General features: G+C 42.5%; 2 protein-coding genes across 2 annotated transcripts; both read left to right on the top strand.

Annotated features, from left to right (window-relative positions):
* The first annotated feature begins 5,078 nt into the window (after positions 1–5,078).
* Positions 5,079–18,682, top strand: LOC111973710 (chemerin-like receptor 1). The gene is made up of 2 exons (XM_024001092.2): positions 5,079–5,179; positions 17,450–18,682. Exon 2 carries the CDS (start codon positions 17,471–17,473, stop codon positions 18,440–18,442), a length of 972 nt encoding a protein of 323 aa, XP_023856860.1. The 5' UTR covers positions 5,079–5,179; positions 17,450–17,470; the 3' UTR covers positions 18,443–18,682.
* A 274-nt stretch (positions 18,683–18,956) lies between these two features.
* LOC111973872 (chemerin-like receptor 1) lies at positions 18,957–23,404 on the top strand. The gene is made up of 2 exons (XM_024001310.1): positions 18,957–19,035; positions 21,362–23,404. The coding sequence occupies exon 2, from the start codon at positions 21,390–21,392 to the stop codon at positions 22,428–22,430; it is 1,041 nt and encodes a 346-aa protein (XP_023857078.1). The 5' UTR covers positions 18,957–19,035; positions 21,362–21,389; the 3' UTR covers positions 22,431–23,404.
* The last annotated feature ends 677 nt before the right edge of the window (positions 23,405–24,081 follow it).

The following is a 24,081-nucleotide window of genomic DNA, read 5'->3' as shown; positions in this document are numbered from 1 at the left end:
CCGCTCTGCTTGAAGTTCTTGATGATCCGATAAATGGTTGATTTAGGTGCAATCTTACTGGCAGCAATATCCTTGCCTGTGAAGCCCTTTTTGTGAAAAGCAATAATGACGGCATGTGTTTCCTTGCAGGTAACCATGTTTGACAGAGGAAGAACAATGATTCCAAGCACCACCCTCCTTTTGAAGCTTCCAGTCTGTTATTCGAACTCAATCAGCATGACAGAGTGATCTCCAGCCTTGTCCTCGTCAACACTCACACCTGTGTTAATGAGAGAATCACTGATATGCTGTCAGCTGGTCCTTTTGTGGCAGGGCTGAAATGCAGTGTTCATTTGCATGGCAAAGATGGACTTTGCAATTCATTGCAATACATCTGATCACTCTTCATAACATTCTGGAGTATATGCAAATTGCCATCATACAAACTGAGGCAGCAGACTTTGTGAAAATTAATATTTGTGTCATTCTCAAAACCTTTGGCCACGACTGTACAGTTGAAGTCGGAAGTTTACATACACTTAGGTTGGAATCATTAAAACTCGTTTTTCACTCCACAAATTTCTTGTTAACAAACTATCGTTTTTTCAAGGCGGTTAGGACATCTACTTTGTGCATGACACAAGTAATTATTCCAACTGACAGATTATTTCACATATAATTCACTGTATCACAATTCCAGTGAGTAAGAAGTTTACATACACTAAGTTGACTGTGCCTTTAAACAGCTTGGAAAATTCCGTAAAATGATGTCATGGCTTTAGAAGCTTCTGATAGGCTAATTGACATCATTTGAGACAATTGGAGGTGTACCTGTGGATGTATTTCAAGACCTACCTTCAAACTCAGTGCCTCTTTGCTTGACATCATGGGAAAATCAAAAGAAATCATCCAAGACCTCAGAAAAAAAAATTGTCGACCTCCACAAGTCTGGTTCATCCTTGGGAGCAATTTCCAAACGCCTGAAGGTACCACGTTCATCTGTACAAACAATAGTACTCAAGTATAAACACCATGGGACCACGCAGCCGTCATACCGCTCAGGAAGGAGATGCGTTCTGTCTCCTAGAGATGAACGTACTTTGGGGTGAAAAGTGCAAATCAATCCCAGAACAACAGCAAAGGAACTTGTGAAGATGCTGGAGGAAACAGATACAAAAGTATCTATATCCACAGTAAAACGAGTCCTGCATCGACATAACCTGAAAGGCCGCTCAGCAAGGAAGAAGCCACTGCTCCAAAACCGCCATACAAAAGCCAGACTACGGTTTGCAACTGCACATGGGGACAAAGATCGTACTTTTTGGAGACATGTCCTCTGTCTGATGAAACAAAAATAGAACCGTTTGGCCATAATGACCATCGTTATGTTTGGAGGAAAAAGGAGGAGGCTTGCAAGCCGAAGAACACCATCTCAACCGTGAAGCACGGGGGTGGCTGCATCATGTTGTGGGGGTGCTTTGCTGCAAGAGGGACTGGTGCACTTCACAAAATAGATGGCGTCTTGAGGAAGGAAAATTATGTGGATATATTGAAGCAACATCTCAAGACATCAGTCAGGAAGTTAAAGCTTGGTCACAAATGGGTCTTCCAAATGGACAATGACCCCAAGCATACTTCCAAAGTTGTGGCAAAATGGCTTAAGGACAACAAAGTCAAGGTATTGGAGTGGCCTTTAGAAAGCCCTGACCTCACCCCTATAGAAAATATGTGGGCAGAACTGAAAAGCGTGTGCGAGCAAGGAGGCCTACAAATCTGACTCAGTTACACCAGCTCTGTCAGGAGGAATGGGCCAAAATTCACCCAACTTATTGTGGGAAGCTTGTGGAAGGCTACCCGAAACGTTTGACCCAAGTTAAACAATTTAAAGGCAATGCTACCAAATACTATTTGAGTGTATGTATACTTCTGACCCACTGGGAATGTGATGAAAGAAATAAAAGCTGGAATAAATCATTCTCTCTACTATTATTCTGACATTTCACATTCTTAAAATAAAGTGGTGATCCTAACTGACCTAAAACAGGGAATATTTACTAGGATTGAATGTCAGGAATTGTGAATTTAAATGTATTTGGCTAAGGTGTATGTAAACTTCCAACTTCAACTGTTTTAATATATACTGAAAAATATAAACACACATGCAACAATTGTAATGAGTTACAATTCATATAAGGAAATCAGTCAATTGAAATAAATGTATTAGGCCCTAATCTATGGATTTCAGATGACTTGGAATACAGATATGCATCCGGTCACAGATGCCTTAAAAAAAAGGTAACGCCATGAATCAGAAAGCCAGTCAGTATCTGGTGTGACCACCAATTGCCTCATGCAGCGCGACACATCTCATCTCATTGAGTTGATCAGGCTGTGGATTGTGGCCTGTGGAATGTTGTCCCACTTCTCTTCAATGGCTGTTCGAAGTTGCTGGATATTGGCGCGAACTGGAACACGCTGTTGTACACGTTGATCCAGAGCTCAGTGGGTGACATGTCTGGTGAGTATGCAGGCCACAATTCAGCCTCCAGGAATTGTGTACAGGTCCTTGCGACATGGGGCCATGCATTATCATCCTGAAATATGAGGTTATGGTGGCGGATGAATGGCACGACAATGGGACTCAGGATTTCGTCACGGTATTTCTATGCATTTAAACTGCCATCGATAAAATGCAATTGTGTTCGTTGTCCGTAGCTTATGCCTGCCCACACCATAACCCCACTGCCATCGTTGGACACTCTGTTCACAGCGTTGACATCAGCAAACTGCTCGCCCACACAACGCCATACACATGGTCTGAGGATGTGAGGCCAGTTGGACGTGCTGACAAATTCTCCTCGACGATGTTGTAGACGGCTTATGGTAGAGAAATTAAAATTCTATTATCTGGCAACAGCTCTGGTGGACATTCCTGGCGTCAGCATGCCAATTGTACACTCCCTCAAAACTTGAGACATCTGTGGCATAGTGTTGTGACACAACTTCACATTTTAGAGTGGCCTTTTATTGTCCCCAGCACAAGATGCACCTGTGTAATGATTATGCTTTTTAATCAGCTTCTTGATATGCCACACCTGTCAGGTGGATGAATTATCTTGGCAATGGAGAAATGCTCACTACCAGGGATGTAAACAAATTTGTTCTGTATTTTATCATGTTTAATGTTTTGTGTGGACCCCAGGAAGAGTAGCTGCTGCTTTCGCAACAGCTGATGGGGGATGCTAATAAATTACCAATAAATACCAATAGTTCACTTACAGTGCATTTGGAAAGTATTCAGACTCCCTTGAATTTTTCCACATTTTGTTACGTTACAGCCTTATTCTAAAGTGAATTCAATTGTTTTCCCCTCCTCATCAATCTACACACAATACCCTATAATGACAAAGCAAAATCAGGTTTTTAGAAATGTTCAGACCCTTTACTCAGTACTTTGTTGAAGTACCTTTGGCAGCGATTATAGCCTCCAGTCTTCTTGGGTATGACACTACAAGCTTGCCACACCTGTATTTGGGGAGTTTCTCCAATTCTTCTCTGCAGATCCTCTCAAGCTCTGTCAGGTTGGATGGGGAGCGTTGCTGCACAGCTATTTTCTAGGCTCTATCAGAGATGTTCGATCAGATTCAAGTCCGGGCTCTGGTTGGGCCCATCAAGGACATTCAGAGACTCATCCCGAAGCCACTCCTGCATTGTCTTGGCTGTGTGCTTAGGGTCATTGTCATGTTGGAAGGTGAACCTTCACCCCAGTCTGAGGTCCTGAGCGGTCTGGAGCAGGTTTTCATCAAGGATCTCTCTGTACTTTGCTCCGTTCATCTTTCCCTCGATAYTGACTAGTCTCCCAGTCCCTGCCACTGAAAAACATCCCCACAGCATGATGCTGCCACCACCATGCTTCACTGTAGGGAGGGTGCCATGTTTCCAACAGACGTGACGCTTGGCATTCAGGCCAAATAGTTCAATCTTGGCTTCATCAGACCAGAGAATCTTGTTTCTCATGGTTTATGAGTCTTTAGGTGACTTTTGGCAAACTCCATGTGGTCTGTCTTGTGCCTTTTACTGAGGAGTGGCTTCCGTCTGGCCACTCTACTATAAAGGCCTGATTGATGGAATGCTGCAGAGATGGTTGTCCTTCTGGAAGGTTCTCCCATCTCCACAGAGGAACACCAGAGCTCTGTCAGAGTGACCATCAGGTTCTTGGTCACCTCCCTGACCAGGCCCTTCTCCCCCGATTGCTCCGTTTGACCTGGTGGCAAGCTCTAGGAAGACTTTCCTAACTTTTTCCAAACTTCTTTCATTTAGGAATGATGGAGGCCACTGTGTTCTTGGGGACCTTCAATGTTGCAGAAATGTTTTGGCACCCTTCCCCAGATCTGTGCCTTGACACAATCCTGTCTCGGAGCTGTATGGATAATTCCTTCGACCTCATGGCTTTGGAAGGCCAAAAAGGAAGGCCAAAAAGATCATCAAGGACAACAACCACCCGAGCCACTGCCTGTTCACCCCGCTACCATCCAGATGGCGAGTTCAGTACAGGTGCATCAAAGCTGGGGCCGAGAGACTGAAAAACAGTGTCTATCTCAAGGCAATCAGACTGTTAAACAGCCACCACTAACACAGAGAAGCTGCTGCCTCCATACAGACTTGAAATCATTGGCCAGTTTAATAAATGGATCACTAGTCACTTTAATAATGCCACTTTAATAAGGTTTACATATCTTGCATTACTCATCTCATATGTATATACTGTATTTTATACCATCTATTGCATCTTGCCTATGCCGCTCTGTCATTGCTCATCCATATCTTTATATGTATATATTCTTATTCCATTCCTTTACTTAGATTTGTGTGTATTAGGTAGTTGTGGAATTGTTAGATGACATGTTAGATATTGCTGCACTGTCAGAACTAGAAGCACAAGCATTTCACTACACTCGCAATAACATCTGCTAACCATGTGTATGTGACCAATAAAATTTGATTTGATTTGATGAAAAGTCCCCATTCGTCATGCTACTGGGTTCTTAATAAACTCGTCTTCTTTCATTCCTGAAATGTCGACGAGTCTCTTCATGTTTGTTAATCATTTCTGAAGGAGCTCAATGATAACAACACATTGCTATGCTATTTGGAAGCTGCACTTTTTCTCAACGGAATATTCCAAATTCTTTTTCATAAGGTAAGGTTAACTTCAGTGGGAATCTTTACACCAACAGCATGTGTTTGTCAATGTCCAGTAAAATGCAACCATTTTCTGGTGTATTCCTTTTAACTCTTATCTTTCTCTTAAGGTATTAGCCACACGTCTGTACTGTCAGCCGTTTGCTTCCAGACGTTAGGACCATTGCTATTGCCACTCTTATGCTACAAACAACTTGTTTCATGGAATGGCTTTTTAGTTAGTATAACATTTTCTTAAACTCATTGTTTGGTTCTATGTTATGAATTTAGTAGGTGAAGTTAAATTGATGTACAGTGCCTTCAGAAAGTATTCACACCCCTTGACTTTTCCCAAATGTTGTTGTGTTATAAGGTGGGATTCAAATGGATTTCATTGTACATTTGGGGGGGAAACGATCTACACAAAATACTCTGTAATGNCTTTTCCCAAATGTTGTTGTGTTATAAGGTGGGATTCAAATGGATTTCATTGTACATTTGGGGGGGAAACGATCTACACAAAATACTCTGTAATGCCAAAGTGGGAGAAAAATTCAAACATTAGTCAAAAAAAATAGATACAACTAAAACACTAATATATATTGATTAGAGAAGTACTCAGCCCCTTGGTACTCAGTTAATTTCTTTGCCACATTTTTTGCAGTTTTTCTTTAGTGCCTTATTGCAAACAGGATGCATGTTTTGGAATAATGTTATTCTCTACAGACATCCTTCTTTTCACTCTGAGGATGGATCAATGGATTGTTGATCCATCTTCAGTTTTCTCCTATCACAGCCATTAAACTCTATAACTGTTTTAAAGTCACCATGGGCCTCATGGTAAAGGGATATTCATTGTCTATTTTTTATTTTATTTTTACCCATCTACCATTAGGTGACCTTTATTGCGAGTCACTGGAAAACCTGCCTGGTCTTTAATGGTTGAATATGTGTTTGAAATTCACTGCTCAACTGAGGGACCTTACAGATAATTATATGTGTGGGGTCCAGCACAGGAGATTGGTGGCACCTTAATTGGGGAGGACGGGCTCGTGATAATGGTTGGAGCGGAATAAGTGGAATGGTATCAAATACATCAAACACATGGTTTCCATGTGTTTGATGCCATTCCATTAGCCAGCCAGCCATTCCAGCCATTATTATGAGCCGTCTTCCCCTCAGCAGCCTCCACTGGGGTATAGATACGAGGTAGTCATACATTTAAAAAAATGTTAAACACTATTATTGCACACAGGGTGAGTCCATGCAACTTATTACAGTATGTGACATGTTAAGCACATTTTTACTCCTGAACTTATTTAGGCTTGCCATAACAAAGTGGTTGAATACTTATTGACTCAAGATATTTCAGCTTTTCATTTGCAATTAATCTGTAAAAATGTCCATGAACATAATTCCACTTTGACATAATGGGGTATTGTGTGTAGGTGATACAAAATCTACATTTATTCAATTTTAAATTCAGGCTGTAACACAAAAAAACATGCTCATGAAATACAATAGATGGCCGTAATCACCCCCAGACACACCTGGCTAACTTGAGGGGTCATGTAATCATCTGTAAAAGTGGACTTTGGTTTAAACATGTAGCTAGCTAACTAAACAATTAACCATAATCCCAACCCATACTACTAGCAATACAAACAGACTGTCATAGCTAGCCACCATCCCTGAAATGCTGTAGTATGCATCTGCAGGTAGCTAAAGCTACCCAACTAGGTTCAATGTTAGCTAGCTAGCTAACATTAGGCTATAACTAGCAATGCAAATGGTTTTCTGAGATATGAATAATATTACTACACATATTATACACGTAAGGTTATCTAACGAGTCAGCAAGCTAATGTTCGCTAGCTAGCTAACAGTACACTTTAATTTGCAATGAAACAACTTTCTGACTAAATAAAAAATGTATAATATCTGAAAATGTACCTAGACTCTTACCTGTATACATGGATGAATACTTCACGGCAGACTGGAACTCCTTTAACTCCCTTTTGTTTGTACAACTTGTTTGGCCCGCGTTGTGTCAAGTAATTCTTCACACTGATCTTTGTCTATAGCATGGTGGATTTAGCAGGGCAGCAATGTTATTGAGAGTAGTAGCAACACTTTTGCAGTTCTCCATGGCAAACGTTATATCTTTCTAAAAAGCTGTGGTAGCAAGGATTATCTACACATACTGAGCAGCTCATGTTATAGACAGAAGCATGCTACATGGCAGACCAATCCGAACTAATCTCTCGGCGTGCCCATCCATTATCTCAGCCAATCATGGCTAGCAGGAAGGTTCCTGTCTTTTTCCGTGGCTAAACCATTTAGGCTCGTGTAACAGTACTCTTCTTGCGTTGTGTATAATTAATCATCGACACGAACTCCAACTTGTAGCACCAGTCATGGAGCTTTAGTCTGATAGAAACAGCACAAAATTGCACATCATGCAATGCACGGCTCACCATCCAACTCTGCACTCACGCACGCTGGTTTGGTGCTTGTTCACTGGGGATGTAGTTACCAAAATAATACAATTACAATATACAATATAATATCTTTAACAATGTACCTGATAGGAACAGCACAAAATTGCACGTCATGCAATGCACGGCTCACCATCCAACTCTGCACTCACACACTGTACAAAATATACGAACCCCCCCACCAGACACAGTAAGTTGCTAGCTAGTATTAGCTGGAATTCTCTACAACAAAATGCGCAACAAATATTCACCAAAAAACGCTGCATCTTATGTGTGATGTTTGAATAACATTTACAAACAAATTGATATAAATTGTACATTTAAATCATCACTTGGGAGTATAAAAATCACTTTTGACGTACAGTGCTTTGCAACCAACAACTTACCGCTGGTTTGGTGCTTGTTCACTGGGACGATTCTAACCGAAACATCCTCCCTCGTAAGCAAGCTACGCAAACCAGCAATAAGATGCCATTTGAGTTAGGCAGGCTGAGGCTTAAGACAAAACTAAAACCAACAACCCATTGGTCTAACTTCTAATTGGTCCAATCCCGGATCCAGACGGGCACCCCCACAGTAAAAAAGCTGACTAGCATAGCCTAGACATAGCGTCACAAGTAAATACTAGCATCTAAATATCATTAAATCACAAGTCCAAGACACCAGATGAAGATACACATCCTTGTGAATCCAGCCATCATTTCTGATTTTTTAAAATGTTTTACAGGGAAGACACAATATGTAAATCTATTAGCTAACCACATAGCAAAAGACACAACTTTTTTTTCCCACCATTTTTTTCCTGCATAGGTAGCTATCACAATTTCGACCAAAAAAGAATATATAGCCACTAACCAAGAAACAACTTCATCAGATGACAGTCTGATAACATATTATTGTATAGCATATGTTTTTAGAAAAAATGTGCATATTTCAGGTATAAATCAAGTCTATCATTGCAGCTGCATCTGAACAATCAAGTGGCCGAAGCAGTCCGAGTAGCTGCACGATCCAATAAGTCGACATTGGAGACCAAGCGCGGTCTCAAATCACCCGACTATATTTATCCTCATCATACACAAACTCATTTCTGGAAACATAACATCAGCACGTGCCTGACTCGTATCGATATCCAGCAATCAAGCTATCATGCAGGCCAAAGAGACATCCCACCAGAATCTTGCTGGAAGTCACTTCCAAATGCATATTTACAGGTTTTTTAACCTCGTTCTTTTACACTCGCGGTGAAACACAGCATGAGCCATATAGTGAGCTTACCACAGTAAGCCGGATACAACAACAAAAGCCCGCTCGGTTACCACGGCCAAAGTAAGCGATCGTTAACCAATCCCTAGCCAAAAAACTATAATTTTGACTAACTTGAGCATATACTTCATCAGCGGCATGACCAGACGTTCCCTTTAAGCAATCATATTACACATGCATAATAGGTTTGTACTTCGACATAATTTGCCCATCCTAAAGGCATAAGTTTTTTATCTGACTCAGTACCCTCCAGCACACGAATCGTACTGTGTCATAGCTAGCTTCTATCACTAATGTGCATCGAGTTACGCAACATTCAAGCCCGAATGCTCGTGGCTCGCGCCAGACGACGTCACTCATTGCCATGCACTCAATGTAGCACCTATAATCTAATCGATAAACTAAATCGTAATAAATCCTGACTAAAAACAATCAGCGCTAGTCTCTGCTTGATAGACACCGCATAGACACTATGTACATAGAAGAATCTACTCACAGTATGTCATCTGCAGCGAATCGCACAATCCTCTATCTACCAGTCGCCCAGCGCCTGAGGTGGTTAGTACCTTCATCTTTTAAACATTTTTACACGACGTTACTCCAGACATTCAGCGCGGTCGCTCCATTACCACGAGGTGAGCAGCAATACGTAATAGAGACCTACTGTCCTTTTCACAGATCAACATATGCGGAGCCACTCAATAATTTTACTATTCCGTTTCCACAGAATATACGAACCATCTAACCCATCTACTTATAATTAGCTCGTCTGACGCGTTCGTTGAGGTATGAGTGTCATCTCACATCCAGAATCTTTGGGCAAGTCCTGGTTCACTTAATGGAAGTCGCAGAACAACAATCGTCTTTGAGTAGTCTTCTTGACAAGATGTCCTGCTTCAACTCCTGGTAAGAAATCTAGTTCTCTAAGCGATCCGGACTATCAAAGCTGTACCCGGCGAAGAGCACGTGCCAACTGCGGTTCCGATTACAATGAACCGCGCCTGACAAAGAAACTCCAGAATAATTCGCCATCTTCAGACATAAACTTACTAATAAACTGCCTACTCACCAGCGCTATCTAACCTGCGGCTATACACGCGCACCTCAGGCCAGTCTTTAATATTAACCACCTTTATGTAAGCTGCTTTGGCCTAAAGGGACCAAAAAAACCAAAGATACATACAGAAGCCGTGCCTGAGATAATATAAAACTGCCCTAAACCGAAACGCTTTTTGAAGAAGCGACATGTCCCCGCTCGGACGCTCTCTCTCCGTCAAGATGCGTCGCATGCCGCGACCTCGACTTCCAGAACACACGGTCGAGGTACTTTCCTTGCCACACGATTATTATACCCCCCCAGTAGTGGTCTATCCGCTCCATTTCCAAAAGTATCACCGCTACCGAACCCATCACGTAGGAGCCGTACAATAGCAACCGATCATGATGTACTTGACCCTATAAGCTTATAACGCAATTCTCATGATAAAACCGACCCTGGAACCAAGACCTCAACTTCTCAAAGAGAAATTCCCTGCACCTTCTTAGACAACGGAGAGAAGGTACGTGGCGGCCTAGAATGAGTATCTGGTTTCACTCAGACGGAAGAAATTACATATCAAAGGTTTAGAAACCTACCCGACGAGTGTTTTTCCTTAGGTCCAATAAGTATACTACATAATCTATGCATATTGCTACCGCACACGTCGGAAGAAGGTTGGAGTACATCCGGACGCAGTCTTAGTATCTCATTGGGAACGACACGAACAAATCTCTTGCCCAAACCATGGTAAACAGTCATCCCCCCTTATTTTTTTCTCAGCCCGGACGAACAATAAACAGTGTTCTGCGACTTGTCTAAGGCCGGGGAGATCATGCCAACTTATATAACCCTCGTTACACCTCATCAGTTGATACGATAATAGTATACGTGACTACTTTGGTCAGCATATCGACCCTAAGCCATACACATTGTTATTAATGCTCGTGCTGCCATCCGTCGTTAAAGGAGTAACAGATTATTTATTACAATGGTTAAAATGATTTTCATTGTGTTCCATGGTGTTATTTGCCCCCTAGTGGAGCTTTCTGGTACTGGTAGAGAGATTCGTTCTGCACGCATAGAAGCAGCTAAAAACAACGCTACGGTGCAGGTCTTTCAGTGTAGTTATTTCTTGTCACGCTTCAGCCTTGGAAAATATTTGTTTGTAAGTTCGATTCAAGCATTTAGCTAATGATGATAATTTTGTTATTGATAAGAGTTGCTTACATATCAATGTTGGTTGTTGCATTTACTCACACAATTGCAATTCCTTTCATGTATGCCGTTAGCTGTATACTTTGTCCGTGCGTCATGCAAACGAATTGGTAAAATATACAATACTGTAGTTTTGTTACTGTTTCAGTGTGAATATTGTTGTGTTATTTACATCACTAGATGTTTGTACATTATTAGAGAATGAAAGGAGTTAGTCAATTACCCATAGTAGCTACAATTACAATAGTATGGTTGGCCATCATGCCAGATGCATGGTACCTTAGCACGTGCTTTGTATTCATGCAACTCAAATGTATAATGTACAGCTACAGTATGTCGGTATGAAATTGAATACTAAAGTATATTCTTTTCTGTATTTTGCAGTTTTACAACATAAACGTTTTCAATATATTCATTTCAAGAAAAAGTCACGCCTTGGAGTTTATTTGGAAGACTTAAGTTGTTTAGCTATCTGTCTAGTTTTGCATGGAACGCAACTCAAGGGCAGCAATAGTAAAAAAAATCATCACCCGGCGGGCTCAAGCTCAAGAATAACCACACACGGTGTTTGTTTCTACATTCATCAGCCAACAAAGCCTCTGTTCCTATGGAAGACCAGCAGTCGTACGGTAAAACAACCAGAGCCAAGAGTTCGACAGAGAGAGATGGAGGAGCCTCTTCAGCACATTGGGACCAAGTCTCAATACAAGATCAAGGTCATCAAAACAGTCATGCAGATTTCAACGGTGATCTGCAGCCATCAAAGCACGCGCCAAGGCAGCGCAGCGGTGCACAATCTCCTATGCTGGAAGAAAGCTTCTGTGATGAAGCAAAAGCATGACCTCGAGGCACGTTTTATATGTTCTCCAATTTTGAGAGAACAGCTGCTGCTGCATTGGCTGAAGCTGCAGCCTTTGAAGAACTGTAGAATCAGACACAGAGAACTTCACAAAGAACTAGACACAGGGACACAGCCCTTAAGTCCAGGTCCAGCGTACTTCTGAGTATGCGCAACAACATGCTAACGCCTACTTTGGCTGAACTTTCCATTTGAAGTGGAGAAACAGAGGCTTAGTGTTGACCCAGCTACATGCCATAATCCAGAAAGTAGCAAACAACAGAGCATGAGCAGAGACTCTCCGTTCAAAAGAAATGAACAGCAGCATGGGTAAATGGAAACAAGCCCACTTCAGTCCACACCACACAAAGCATCCCTGATCACAAGTGGCACCAGATCTCATCAAGTACCTCCTACGCCGTGAGATGGTGAGTTCGAGACTCCTGAAGTTTGATGATCGCCTGAAAATTATTGGGCATGGAAAGCATCCTTTCTCAATGCGACCAGAGACTTGAATTTATCAAGCCAGGAAGAGTTAGATCTAATACAAGTGGCTAGGGCAAGAGTTGTCTGAGCAAGCAAAACAGAATTAGATTCTGTCCATATTTTCAACGCACAGCAGGCCTTAACATGGTCTGGCAACGACTAGAGAGAGTGCTATGGTACACCCGAAGTGATCGAGAATGCACTGTTGAAGAAAATTGATGATTTTCCAAAACTGGGAAACAAAAGACAAGTCACAAACTAAGAGAACTAGGTGACATTCTTCTCGAACTGGAGTGTGCTAAAATAGAAGGGTATCTTCCAGGGCCTCGCTTTATCTGGACCACAATCTCGGGGGGGTAAACGCCTAGTTAGTAGAGAAACTTCATTCAGTTTACAAGAAAATGGAGTTGTACAGGGATCCAAAACAAGGGACGACAGCTGGTTAGCATTCCACCTTCTCGTTCTTCTCGAGATTCATCAGGAACCAGGCGAAAACTAGAAACGACCCCAGTTTCACCCTCTACACCTCAACTAACCAGGTGTCTATGAAAAGTGAGAAACCTGCCAGGTACAGCAGCAAGACACCTGTGACTGTATACAAAACCATGTGTCATCTGAGCCCTCAGACCACCAAACCAAACCCAGTAAGACAAAGATTGAAAACCCTGACCATCATTGCCCCGATACATAACAAACCTCATCCTCTTAAAAAGTGTAGTGGGTTTAGATACAAACTCTAGATGAGCGCAAATCATATCTCAAAGAGAATGGAATTTGTTTCCGGTGTTGTGGGGTCAACTCAGCACAGAGCTAAAGACTGTAAGGTGTCAATCAAGTGCTCTGAGTGCGACAGCGACAGACATCTTGCTGCTCTGCATCCAGGCCCAGCCCTTCAAATACACAGACACTGCTACAGCAGAGAAAGAGCATGGCGGTGGACAAGGTTGACAATGCTCTTCTATCTGTCACCTCAAAGTGTACGGAGATCTGTGGTGAGGCAGTTTAATCCAAGATCATGTTCAAAAAATGCCTATTAAAGCTTATCGGCTGGGGAAAAGAGAGAAAGCTGTCAAAATGTATGTAGTGCTTGATGAACAGAGTAACAATCTCTGGCCAAGACAGAGTTTTTCAATCTCTCTCAACATCAATGACAACTCTGCTCCATACACCATGAAGACCTGTTCTGGGGTAACAGAGACTTCAGGCAGGAGAGCCGTCAACTTCATGGTGGAGTCATATAGACGACACATGCAGCAATCTCTCCCTACTCTGATAGAGTGTGACTTATGATGCCAGACGATAGGACGGAGAATTCCCTCCCCCGACATTGCGTATCATCATCCCCACTGCAACCAGTTAATAGGACAAAATTCCAGCTGTGGACCCAGACGCTCCCATCTTCCTGCGCTTTAGGACGAAACATCTTAAGGGTACAACAAGGTACGAGAGCAAATTCAATGGCCCCACGACACTCCTTATGCACAGCGACTCGACCTCGACGGTGGTCATCGTGTGTAGAGGTCTGTCTGGGAACGGCTCAACCGACCAGCCAATGTTAACGGTTGAGACACAAACATACTTCAAATGGTCCGCACATCCTATCTGAGCGCCTCCTGCACAGCTGACATCATCCAGGTAAAAGAGAAACTACAACAGCGTAGCTCAGAAAACACATCTCTCCCTCTTACAGTGCACTCGTAGAGATCCGAGCACAACTGTTAACACAGACAGCCTGGGATGTTCCGGTTCGACAAAACACAAGACGATGATAAACCAGCACCATCAGTGGAGGACAAAGCCTTTTTGGACATTATGGACAAACAGGTTTTCCAGGGATGATGGAAACAACTGGTTGGCTCCACTACCCTTTCGCCCCACTCGACGTCGCCTTCCTAATAACAGGGAGCAGGCCACTAAACACCGTCTACACATCACTTCGCAGGACTTTAGACAAAAAGCCTGACATGAAGCGTCATTTTATTGACTTCATGCAAAAGATGCTGGATTAACGAGACCAAAGCCTGACCTTCCAACCCGCCCACTAGAGGGAGACAAAGAACGTTGGTATCTGCCCATATTTGGTGTTTACCATCCACAAAAGCCTGAACAAATAAGAGTAGTATTTGACTCCAGTGCTAAGTGTCAAGGCGTGTCACTTAACGATGTTCTGCTCAGTGGTCCAGACTTAAACAACACACTCTTGGGTGTCCTAATGCTCTTCCGCAAGGATTGCATTGCACTAACAGCAGATGTGCAACAAATGTTTTACTGTTTTGGTGTACGTGAGGATCACAGAGATTACTTAAGGTTTCTCTGGTATGAAGACAACAATCCAGATAGAAACATAACTGAGTACAAGATGAAAGTCCATGTATTTGGGAACAGCCCTTCACCAGCCGTAGCCATCTACTGCATGAGACGAGCAGCGCTACAGGTGGAGAAGGAACACGGATCAGAACCCAAGCAATATGTAGTGAGGAACTTCTACGTCGATGATGGGCTGACATCAGTAGCTACTACAGAAGAAGCTATCGACATTCTAAGAAAAACACAAGCAATGTTGGCGGAGTCCAACATGAAACTACACAAGATTGCATCCAATAGCAAAACAGTTATGGAAGCCTTCCCTATGGAGGACCGTGCAAAAGACTTAAAAGATCTGGACCTAGGAGTGGATCCTCTCCCCTTTCAACGGAGTCTGGGACTTTCCTGGAACCTGGAAACAGACAGCTTCTCATTCCAGGTGTCCCACAATGAGAAGCCTTTTACGCGGAGAGGCATCCTGTCCACAGTGAATAGTCTTTATGACCCCCTTGGGTTCGTGGCTCCAATAACAGTGAAATGTGAAGCCTTAATCAGAGAACTCTCTTCTGATCAGAGTGAGTGGGATGCCCCTCTTCCCCCAGAAAAAGAAGATAAATGGAAAATGTGGAAGGAATCTTTGATAGAGTTGGAACATATGTATATTCAGCAGACCTACATCCCAGTCTCCTTGTCTACCACTCGAAGAAGAGAGCTGCACATCTTCTCGGGTGCCTCTACAGTAGCCATAGGAGCGGTAACCTACCTGAGAGTTATTGACTCGGAAGGTCAATGCCATGTTGGATTTGTCATGGGGAAATCAAAATTGGCCCCTCGTCCGGCCCACACTATCCCACGCCTAGAACTGTGTGCGGCTTTGCTAGCTGTTGAGATGTATGAACTGATCAGAGACATTTTAGCAGACGCTCTTATCCAGAGCGACTTACAGTAGAGTGCATACATTTTATTACATTTTACATACTGAGACAAGGATATCCCTACCGGCCAAACCCTCCCTAACCCGGACGACGCTATACCAATTGTGCGTCGCCCCACGGACCTCCCGGTTGCGGCCGGCTGCGACAGAGCCTGGGCGTGAACCCAGAGACTCTGGTGGCGCAGCTAGCACTGCGATGCAGTGCCCTAGACCACTGCGCCACCCGGGAGATAGACGAAATTGACGAAATTGACATTGATGTAAATGCGGCCAAGTTCTACACAGACAGTAAGATAGTTCTCGGTTACATCCACAATGTCACCAAAAGATTCTATGTGTATGTTGCCAATAGGGTAACTCGCATCAGGAAGTCTACCCATCCAGATCAGTGGTGTTATGTAAACACTGACAGCAATCCAGCAGACCATGCAACCAGGGCTATACTTGCTGCGCTCTTAAAGTACACCAGTTGCTTCTCAGGCCCACCTTTCCTGACCCAAACAAACTCAAGTGAGCCTGAGAACATAAATTTTGACCTTGTAGAGCCTCACGCAGACGCAGAGATTCGACCAGACGTCACTGTCTTCACCTCTAAGGTTTCTGGAGCTCAACTCGGCTCTCATCGCTTTGAGAGGTTCTCAAGCTGGAAAGCTCTCAATCGAGCCACAGCACGACTCATTCATGTTGCCAGATCCTTCCATGAAGGTGCRGACAACACCAGCTGCAGARGCTGGCATGACTGTAATAAACCATGYRGTACAAGTGAGTTGTCACARGCCAAAACAGCAATCATTCACTGTGTGCAACATGAAGCCTTCAGAGAGGAATTCAAATGCCTTGAAAAWGGAAAAGAGTTCCCTAAACAAAGTACACTCAAAAAGCTGAACCCAGTGATTGATGAGGATGGGTTGCTGAGGGTGGGAGGCCGCTTATCCTCCGCCGACATGTCACAAGACGAAAAACATCCTCTCATCATCCCACGGACACATCATGTCGCCACCCTGCTGGTAAGACATTATCACGAGCAAGTGGCTCACCAGGGCCGTCATTTTTCAGATGGAGCTATTCCAGCAGCAGGCTTCTGGATTATTGGGAGCAAACGTCTGGTCTCTGGTATCATTCACAAGTGTGTCACCTGCCGCAAGGTTAGAGGAAGGTAAACGTTTTCAATATATTCATTCAAGAAAAGTCACGCCTTGGGAGTTTTATTGAAGACTTAGTTGTTAGCTATCTGTCTAGTTTTGCATGGGAACGCAACTCAAGGGCAGAATAAGGCACATGAAATTTCACATGTTCCAGAAGGCATTTCAGCCAAAAAACGTATTTAGAAAATATTCATGTTTTTACGTTCAAATGCCTCTCCTGTGAAGTAGGGACATCCAACATATGCCTAGCTCATACACCTAGCTTCCTGAAACGGGTCGTAAATGTGGAAAAAGTCAAGGGGTGTGAATACTTTTTGAAGGCACTGTATGTGTTGCCGCATTGAATACATCCAGTCTTAAGAAAAGGTTGTAGTGGTCAAGTACAACTTGAACAAGTTGTAGTATGGGCCTACCTACAGTGCAAGATGCATGTTTTTATTTGATTAAAAATGATTTACTGGATAACTGGAAGGACATAGCATGTCATGTTATTTTAGTTAGCATGCAGATACAGTCATTACAGACCGGACCTATTCTGACTGAATCATTGCATTCCTTTTCTTAGGGTAAAAAAACAACAGAAATCATGGTTGCCTCACTCAACACAACAGGCTATGATGACTACGATGATTCAGTGGCAATACCTTCCCAGTCCCCAGTCATCTATGAGATGTATCAGATGAAGGCTGGCTTTAGATACATGTATGTGTCAGTGTACTCAGCCAACATTCTGCTGGGTCTACTGCTCAACTCTGCTGTCATCTTCATGACTGTAAAATGCAGGTCCAAGAAGAAACTGAGTCAACACATGATAATCCTTGGCTTGGCTGTCACCCACCTCGTCTTCTGCCTCTTCGCCCCACTTTACCTGATCACTGCCTGGAACTACTTCTCCTGGACATTTGGGAAGGTTGTCTGCAAGCTGGGGTCCTACGTGATGTTTATGAACATGTTTTCTGTCTCACTGATGATCACCTTCTGGAATGTGTGCTGGAGTGTCCCTGGATGCTTTGAACACCGCATGTCCACCAACATAGTCCTGCTGTCCTGGTTCATTGGGGCCATACTGAGTACCCCCTCTCTACTGTCCAGGGAGGTTCAGTACACTGCCGATGGACACGTCTGCCTTGACAACTATGGCTATACTGGAAGCTCCCAGATGTCTAAAGAGGGAAGGGAGAGATTGATGGCAGTGTTGATCTGTCGCTTCATTTTCGGCCTGCTGCTCCCTTTGGGTGTGAGATGTGTCAGCTGTTGCTGCATGAACAGCATGGGAAACAACCAACTAAGGTCACGGGTTATTCGACCTGTGACTGTTGCCCATTTCCTATGCTGGACTCCTGTCATTAGTCTCTCTGTGCTGCAAGCCACAATGGGGACAGGCAGCAGGTTGTTCACATACGCATTGCCCCCGGCCACTGCCCTGTCAGTCTTAAACAGCTGCATCTCTCCTATCATCTGCATATGGCAGGAGAAGAAGGAACAGAGGCTGAGAGGACCCCCTCAGATGGAGGACAACAGAGACAAGGATGAGGAGATGACATCTCTGACACGCTAACCATAAGGAGGATAATATCCTTGAGCAGTAATGGGAAAACAACATACTGTAAACACAATTTGCAATTTATGAACAGCTTGAAATGTAGTTATAAATAGTGATATCACGCAAAATCTAAAATATATTTTTATGAATTGTAATAAATACTTTATAAAATTGTCTTGTTAACAACTCACTGTATGTATAATTAATTACACATTGTATATAAAGACCTCTTGAGGTCATACATTACTTCTTGTTTTTAACCTGTTTATTTTCAATTCAAATGCTTGTCGAATAAAGATTTGATGAAACACATAACCATTAACATTTCTGAAAATACCTCTTTTCAATTCAATTTGACAATTTTCCAGAGTAAAAATGTGACACCAACTGTGTGGCATAGTGTGACACCATACTTACAAGGGGCTACCAAGCCAAAATAGAGTACTGAAAGTAGTGGAGTGGAATGGACATGTTTGGGAAACTGCACAGTCAGCTAGTGCTGTTGTATTGGTCAAAAACGGAGAGGAGTGGTAGGACATCACAAGTGACAGTCAATCTACAAGCACCACTGGACAGTGACATGTCACCACCATCAATTGGTCTGTAAGGTAGGCTATTGTCTTTTCCTTCATTTCAAAATCATTGTTTCAGATCATCTAATGTTATGTTTGTGCTATAGATTACATATTAAGTTAATTGATTGGATAATTGCAAGTACTGATTTAATGAATATAGGCAATATCTAATACATCTATATTTGAGGATGTTTTCAACACTTGCAAAACATATCTTACATTTTCACATAGGCCTATAGATATCAGTATTTTATTGAAGAGAGGGAGAAATTGATGAAGGCCATTGACGAAAGCCAAAATGTGAAGCTTTTAACTTTGCTAAAATTACATTACAACTTCTTCAGGATCGGTGACCCGTCCGTGGAACGGTTGAGCTAATGTAGGCTAATATGATTAGCATGAGGTTGTAAGAAACAAATACAATTCCCAGGACATAGACATACTGTATCTGATATGGGCAGAAAGCTTAAATTCTTGTTAATCTAACTGCACTGTCCAATTTACAGTAGCTATTAGAGTGAAAGAATACCATTGCTATTGTTTGAGGAGAGTGCACAAATGTATGAATAAACCAATTAGGCACATTTGGGCGGTCTTGATACAACATTCTGAATAGACATGCAAGATTTCACTGGATCACTCTAAAACTTTGCACGTAGTGCTGCCATCTAGTAGCCAAAGTCTAAATTGCGCCTGGGCTAGAATAATTCATTATGCCCTTTCTCTTGTACTTCAAAAATGATGGTACAAAAAAAATCTTTGTATTATCTCTTACCAGATCTAATACGTTATATTCTCCTGCATTCCTTTCACATTTACACAAACTTCAAAGTGTTTCCTTTCAAATGGTATCAAGAATATGCATATCCCTGCTTCAGGGACTGAGCTACAGGCAGTTAAGATTTGGGTATGTCGTTTTAGAAGAACATTTAAAAAAAAGGGGCGGATCCTTAAGAGACGTCTTTAATGGTGAGCGAGCGTTGAGCCTTTTCCTTTTCAATTTTGATTGAAGAGAGGGAGGACACGGTAGTCGGAGAACAGTGAGGAGAGAGTTTGTGACAAAGTAGCGATGGGCCTGGAACTCCAACCCACGTGACCACGAGCACATACAGTCAGGTCCAAAATTATTGGCACCCTTGATAAAGATAAAGATAGGCAAAATGATGCAAAAACTGAGCTATTTTGTATGCTACATTTTTTTGTAGAAAATTACATTATTTTACACTTATACATTTGCTCATTTTACATTTAGATTTTACATTTTAGTAATTTAGTAGACACTCGTAACCAGAGTGACTTATACAATTCATGTCTTAATCTTAAGATAGCTAGGTGAGACAACAAAATATCACAATCATAGCAAGTACATTTGCCCTCAAAGTATTTATCAGCAAAGTCAGTGGTAGTAGGAAAAGACAAGTAAAAAAAGACCAAATAATAAAAAGAGGACCAGTGGAAACTAAATTGCCCCATAACATCCAAGATCCACCACCATATTTTACAGTAGGTATGAGGTACTTTCTGCAAATGCTTCTGTTATTTTAAATACCAAACCCACCACTGGTGTGTGTGGCCAAAGAGCTCTATCTTCATGTCATCTGACCATAGCACCGCCTGGAGTTTGATAAACGGCATTGGAACCGGTGCTATGGTCAGATGCCATGAAGATAGAGCTCTTTGGCGTCAAAAAACGGAAGTGTACCAGGACATTTTAACCAAAAACTTGGTTGCCTCTGCCAGGCCACAAGAAATGGTTAATTAACCACAAAATCAAAATTTTGCAATGGCCATCTCAATCGGACTTGAACCCCTTTGAAAACCTTTGGTTTAAATTGAAGAGGGCAGTCCATAAGTGCAGACAAAGGATATCGAGGATCTAAAAATATTATTTATGGAGGAATGGTCTAAGATCCCTCCCAATGTGTTCTCCAATCTCATAAAAGACTTTAGAAAATGGCTCAGTGTCGTTATCCTTGCAAGGAAGGGTGCTGGAGTACTGAAAACAAGGATGCCAATAATTTTGTCCCCTACCATATTTAGATTTTTTTTGTTACTTCTAAACAAAATCCTCCTTCTCTGAGAAATTGTATTGAGCATGCAATATAGCTCAGTATTTGTATTATTTATTTTATACAGTCTTATTTTCTCATCTTTATCCAGGGTGCCAATAATTTTGGACCTAACGGTCGGTATAAGGCGGTGCTCTTTACCAAATAGACCACCTCAGATTTGTTTGAAGTGGACATGTTCAGAAACAGACAAGTAAATTACCCATGGCTAGAAGACACTCTGAAGTAAAGGGTTGAGAACAAGGGGGTGATCAAAACAGTTTCCTAACGACAATATCTTATCTTCACAGGGATTGCAAGCCAAATAACTGCAACACAATGGAGGATTATACATATGAATATGATTTTAGCAATTACACCTATGACAATGATACTCCTCCCGAGGATGTAGATTTCAAAACCCAGAAGACATGCTTCACAGAAGTTTCATGCGTCTCCCTCCTGGTGGTCAATGTAGTTATCTTCCTGCTGGGGGTTTGTGGGAATGGGGTGGTCATCTGGATCGCTGGTCTCAAGATGAAGAAGACAGTCAACACCACCTGGTACCTCAGCCTGGCCGTCTCCGACTTCATATTCTGTGCCTGTCTCCCCTTCAACATCATCAACACGGTGACAAAGGACTGGATCTTTGGGGTCTTTATGTGTAAGTTCACCTCTTTCGTGATGTTCCTCAACATGTTCTGCAGCATCTTCCTCCTGGTCGTCATCAGTGTTGACCGCTGTGTGTCAGTGATGTTTCCAGTGTGGGCTCAGAACTACCGCACCATGGGCAAGGCCTCTGTAGTGGTGGTTCTGGCCTGGGTTGCCTCTGTCGCCCTCAGCATCCCCTCCATGGTGTTCAGAGACGTCAAAACATATTTAGGGACGAGAAAGTGTTTCAATAACTACAGAGACCAACACAGCCACAAGATGATCGCAGTGAGTCGGTTCATTGGTGGGTTTGTGCTGCCATTCTTTATCATCATCTTTTGTTACTCTGTCATCATCCTGCGACTGAGAACCAACCGAATGATGAGCAAGTCCTCCAAGCCCTTCAAAGTTATGACTGCCCTGATAGCCACATTCTTCATCTGCTGGCTGCCCTACCATGTCTTTGTACTGCTTGAGCTGAACCACCAAAGCTACGACCTGGAGGTTATAAGATTTGGGCTTATGGTGGGCACTACTGTAGCCATAGCTAACAGTTTCCTCAACCCAGTGCTGTATGTTTTCATGGGCAATGACTTCCTGCAGAAATTCAAGAGCTCCATACTGTCTAAGATGGCGAATGCCATCGGAGAGGAGGGCCGCACCACCAGCCGCTACCTCTCCAGGTCCAGCTCCATGGAGGGCAGCCGCAGAACCTCCACACACATCTAAATCTCTACGATGATGGTAAGGCCTCAGTGGCTGCAGAGACTAAGAACACAATTTGGTTCAGCAACGATTTGTCTTGTAGAAATGTCATGTAAGGTGTGTTTTCACTTTATGGTCTTATGGACTAGTTATATTTGTCATATATTTGTATCATCACAAGTAGTGCTCTTTGTCTCATGTTAAAACGTATATCTGTTTGATTTGTTTCTCCCATGAGCTCCAATATATTTTCCTACCATAACTTTTTCCAACCAATTTGAATGTCATTATCTCACATAGAGAATGCGATGGAGGCCTTGCTGTGGAGTGACCTTTTGTAGTGATGTGACCTAACATAGGCTTATAACCTATTTACTATACATATTGAAATAACAACCTAATAACCTAATAATAATAACCTCTGCATAATGTGTGTCCCTGTAGATCGTAAAATGTTAATCTTATAAGCAGAAGTCCATTTGTTTCAGTGAGTGACCAAGCTCATAGTTCAACGACATCAGTGAAAACAGGAAATCCTCCTTTTTGACAGCCATGTCTCTTGATGGGAAATGTTTTTTGAGTGGAAATCGTTGTGACCTCTTTGTGGTAATTTGTGTAAATTAAGCTGAAACATATCCCTACCGCAAAAAAAAAAGCTACCTTCTAAAAGGAAATGAACATCACACTGCTTACAGTTCGAAGAGCAGAAAGACTATTCACACACTTTGAAGTGTACACTGGGTGTACATAACAATAAGAACACCTTCCTAATATTTGCCCTCAGAACATCCTCAATTCGCCTGGGCATGGACTCCAGAAGGTGTCGAAAGCATTCCACGTGGATGCTGGCCTATGTTGACCAATGCTTCCCACAGTTGTGTCAAGTTGGCGTGGTAGAAAATCATTGTGGAAATTGTGGCCTTTAAGTAGTTTCGACGATCGAAAAATAGTACTAGAGCGGAGTCGTCCGTAAAAAAAAAAAAAAACGTGTTTCATATCATTCCTTATTTTTACGAGTCATTATGAATGGTAGGGCAATAGACCATTGCCTTTGCCAACCATTTCTGGGGAGTAGCAAATATATTGGCCTAAACCTTTGGGTGGTGGACCATTCTTGATACACATGGGAAATTGTTGAGCGTGAAAAACCCAGCAGCATTGCAGCTCTTGACACAAACCAGTGCACCTGGCACCTACTACCATACCCTGTTCAAAGGCACTTAAATATTTTGTCTTGCCCATTCACCCTCTGACTGGCACACACACACAATCCATGTCTTAATTGTCTGATAAGAGAATTATGTTCTCCAGGTGTATAACCCAATTTAATTATATTACTCAGTCTGCAAACCAGAATTTGTAAGATCCTGGTCGAATGAAACAGACGGAGGCCCAGCTAAAATAGATAGTCAAAAAGGTTTATTCACGGGAACGTTCTAAAGTCAAGAATACAAAACAATTCATTTTATACTGACTTCTCACGCCCACACATTCACACAACCATACACACACCCATACACACAGACGCACACACATACACACAAACAGACGCACACACATCCACACTAACAGACGCACACACATGTCCTGCTACTCAGCAGACAGAGATTAGTTCTCTGTTCTCTCCCAAATCTCTAGTCAGGTCGGCACCAAGATCAGACAGTCTGTGTTTATA

Source organism: Salvelinus sp. IW2-2015, linkage group LG15 (assembly GCF_002910315.2).
Source record: "Salvelinus sp. IW2-2015 linkage group LG15, ASM291031v2, whole genome shotgun sequence".
NCBI classification, from domain to species: Eukaryota; Metazoa; Chordata; class Actinopteri; order Salmoniformes; family Salmonidae; genus Salvelinus; species Salvelinus sp. IW2-2015.
Note: the sequence above shows the minus strand (reverse complement) of the source record. Positions and strands in the feature narration are given on the sequence as shown.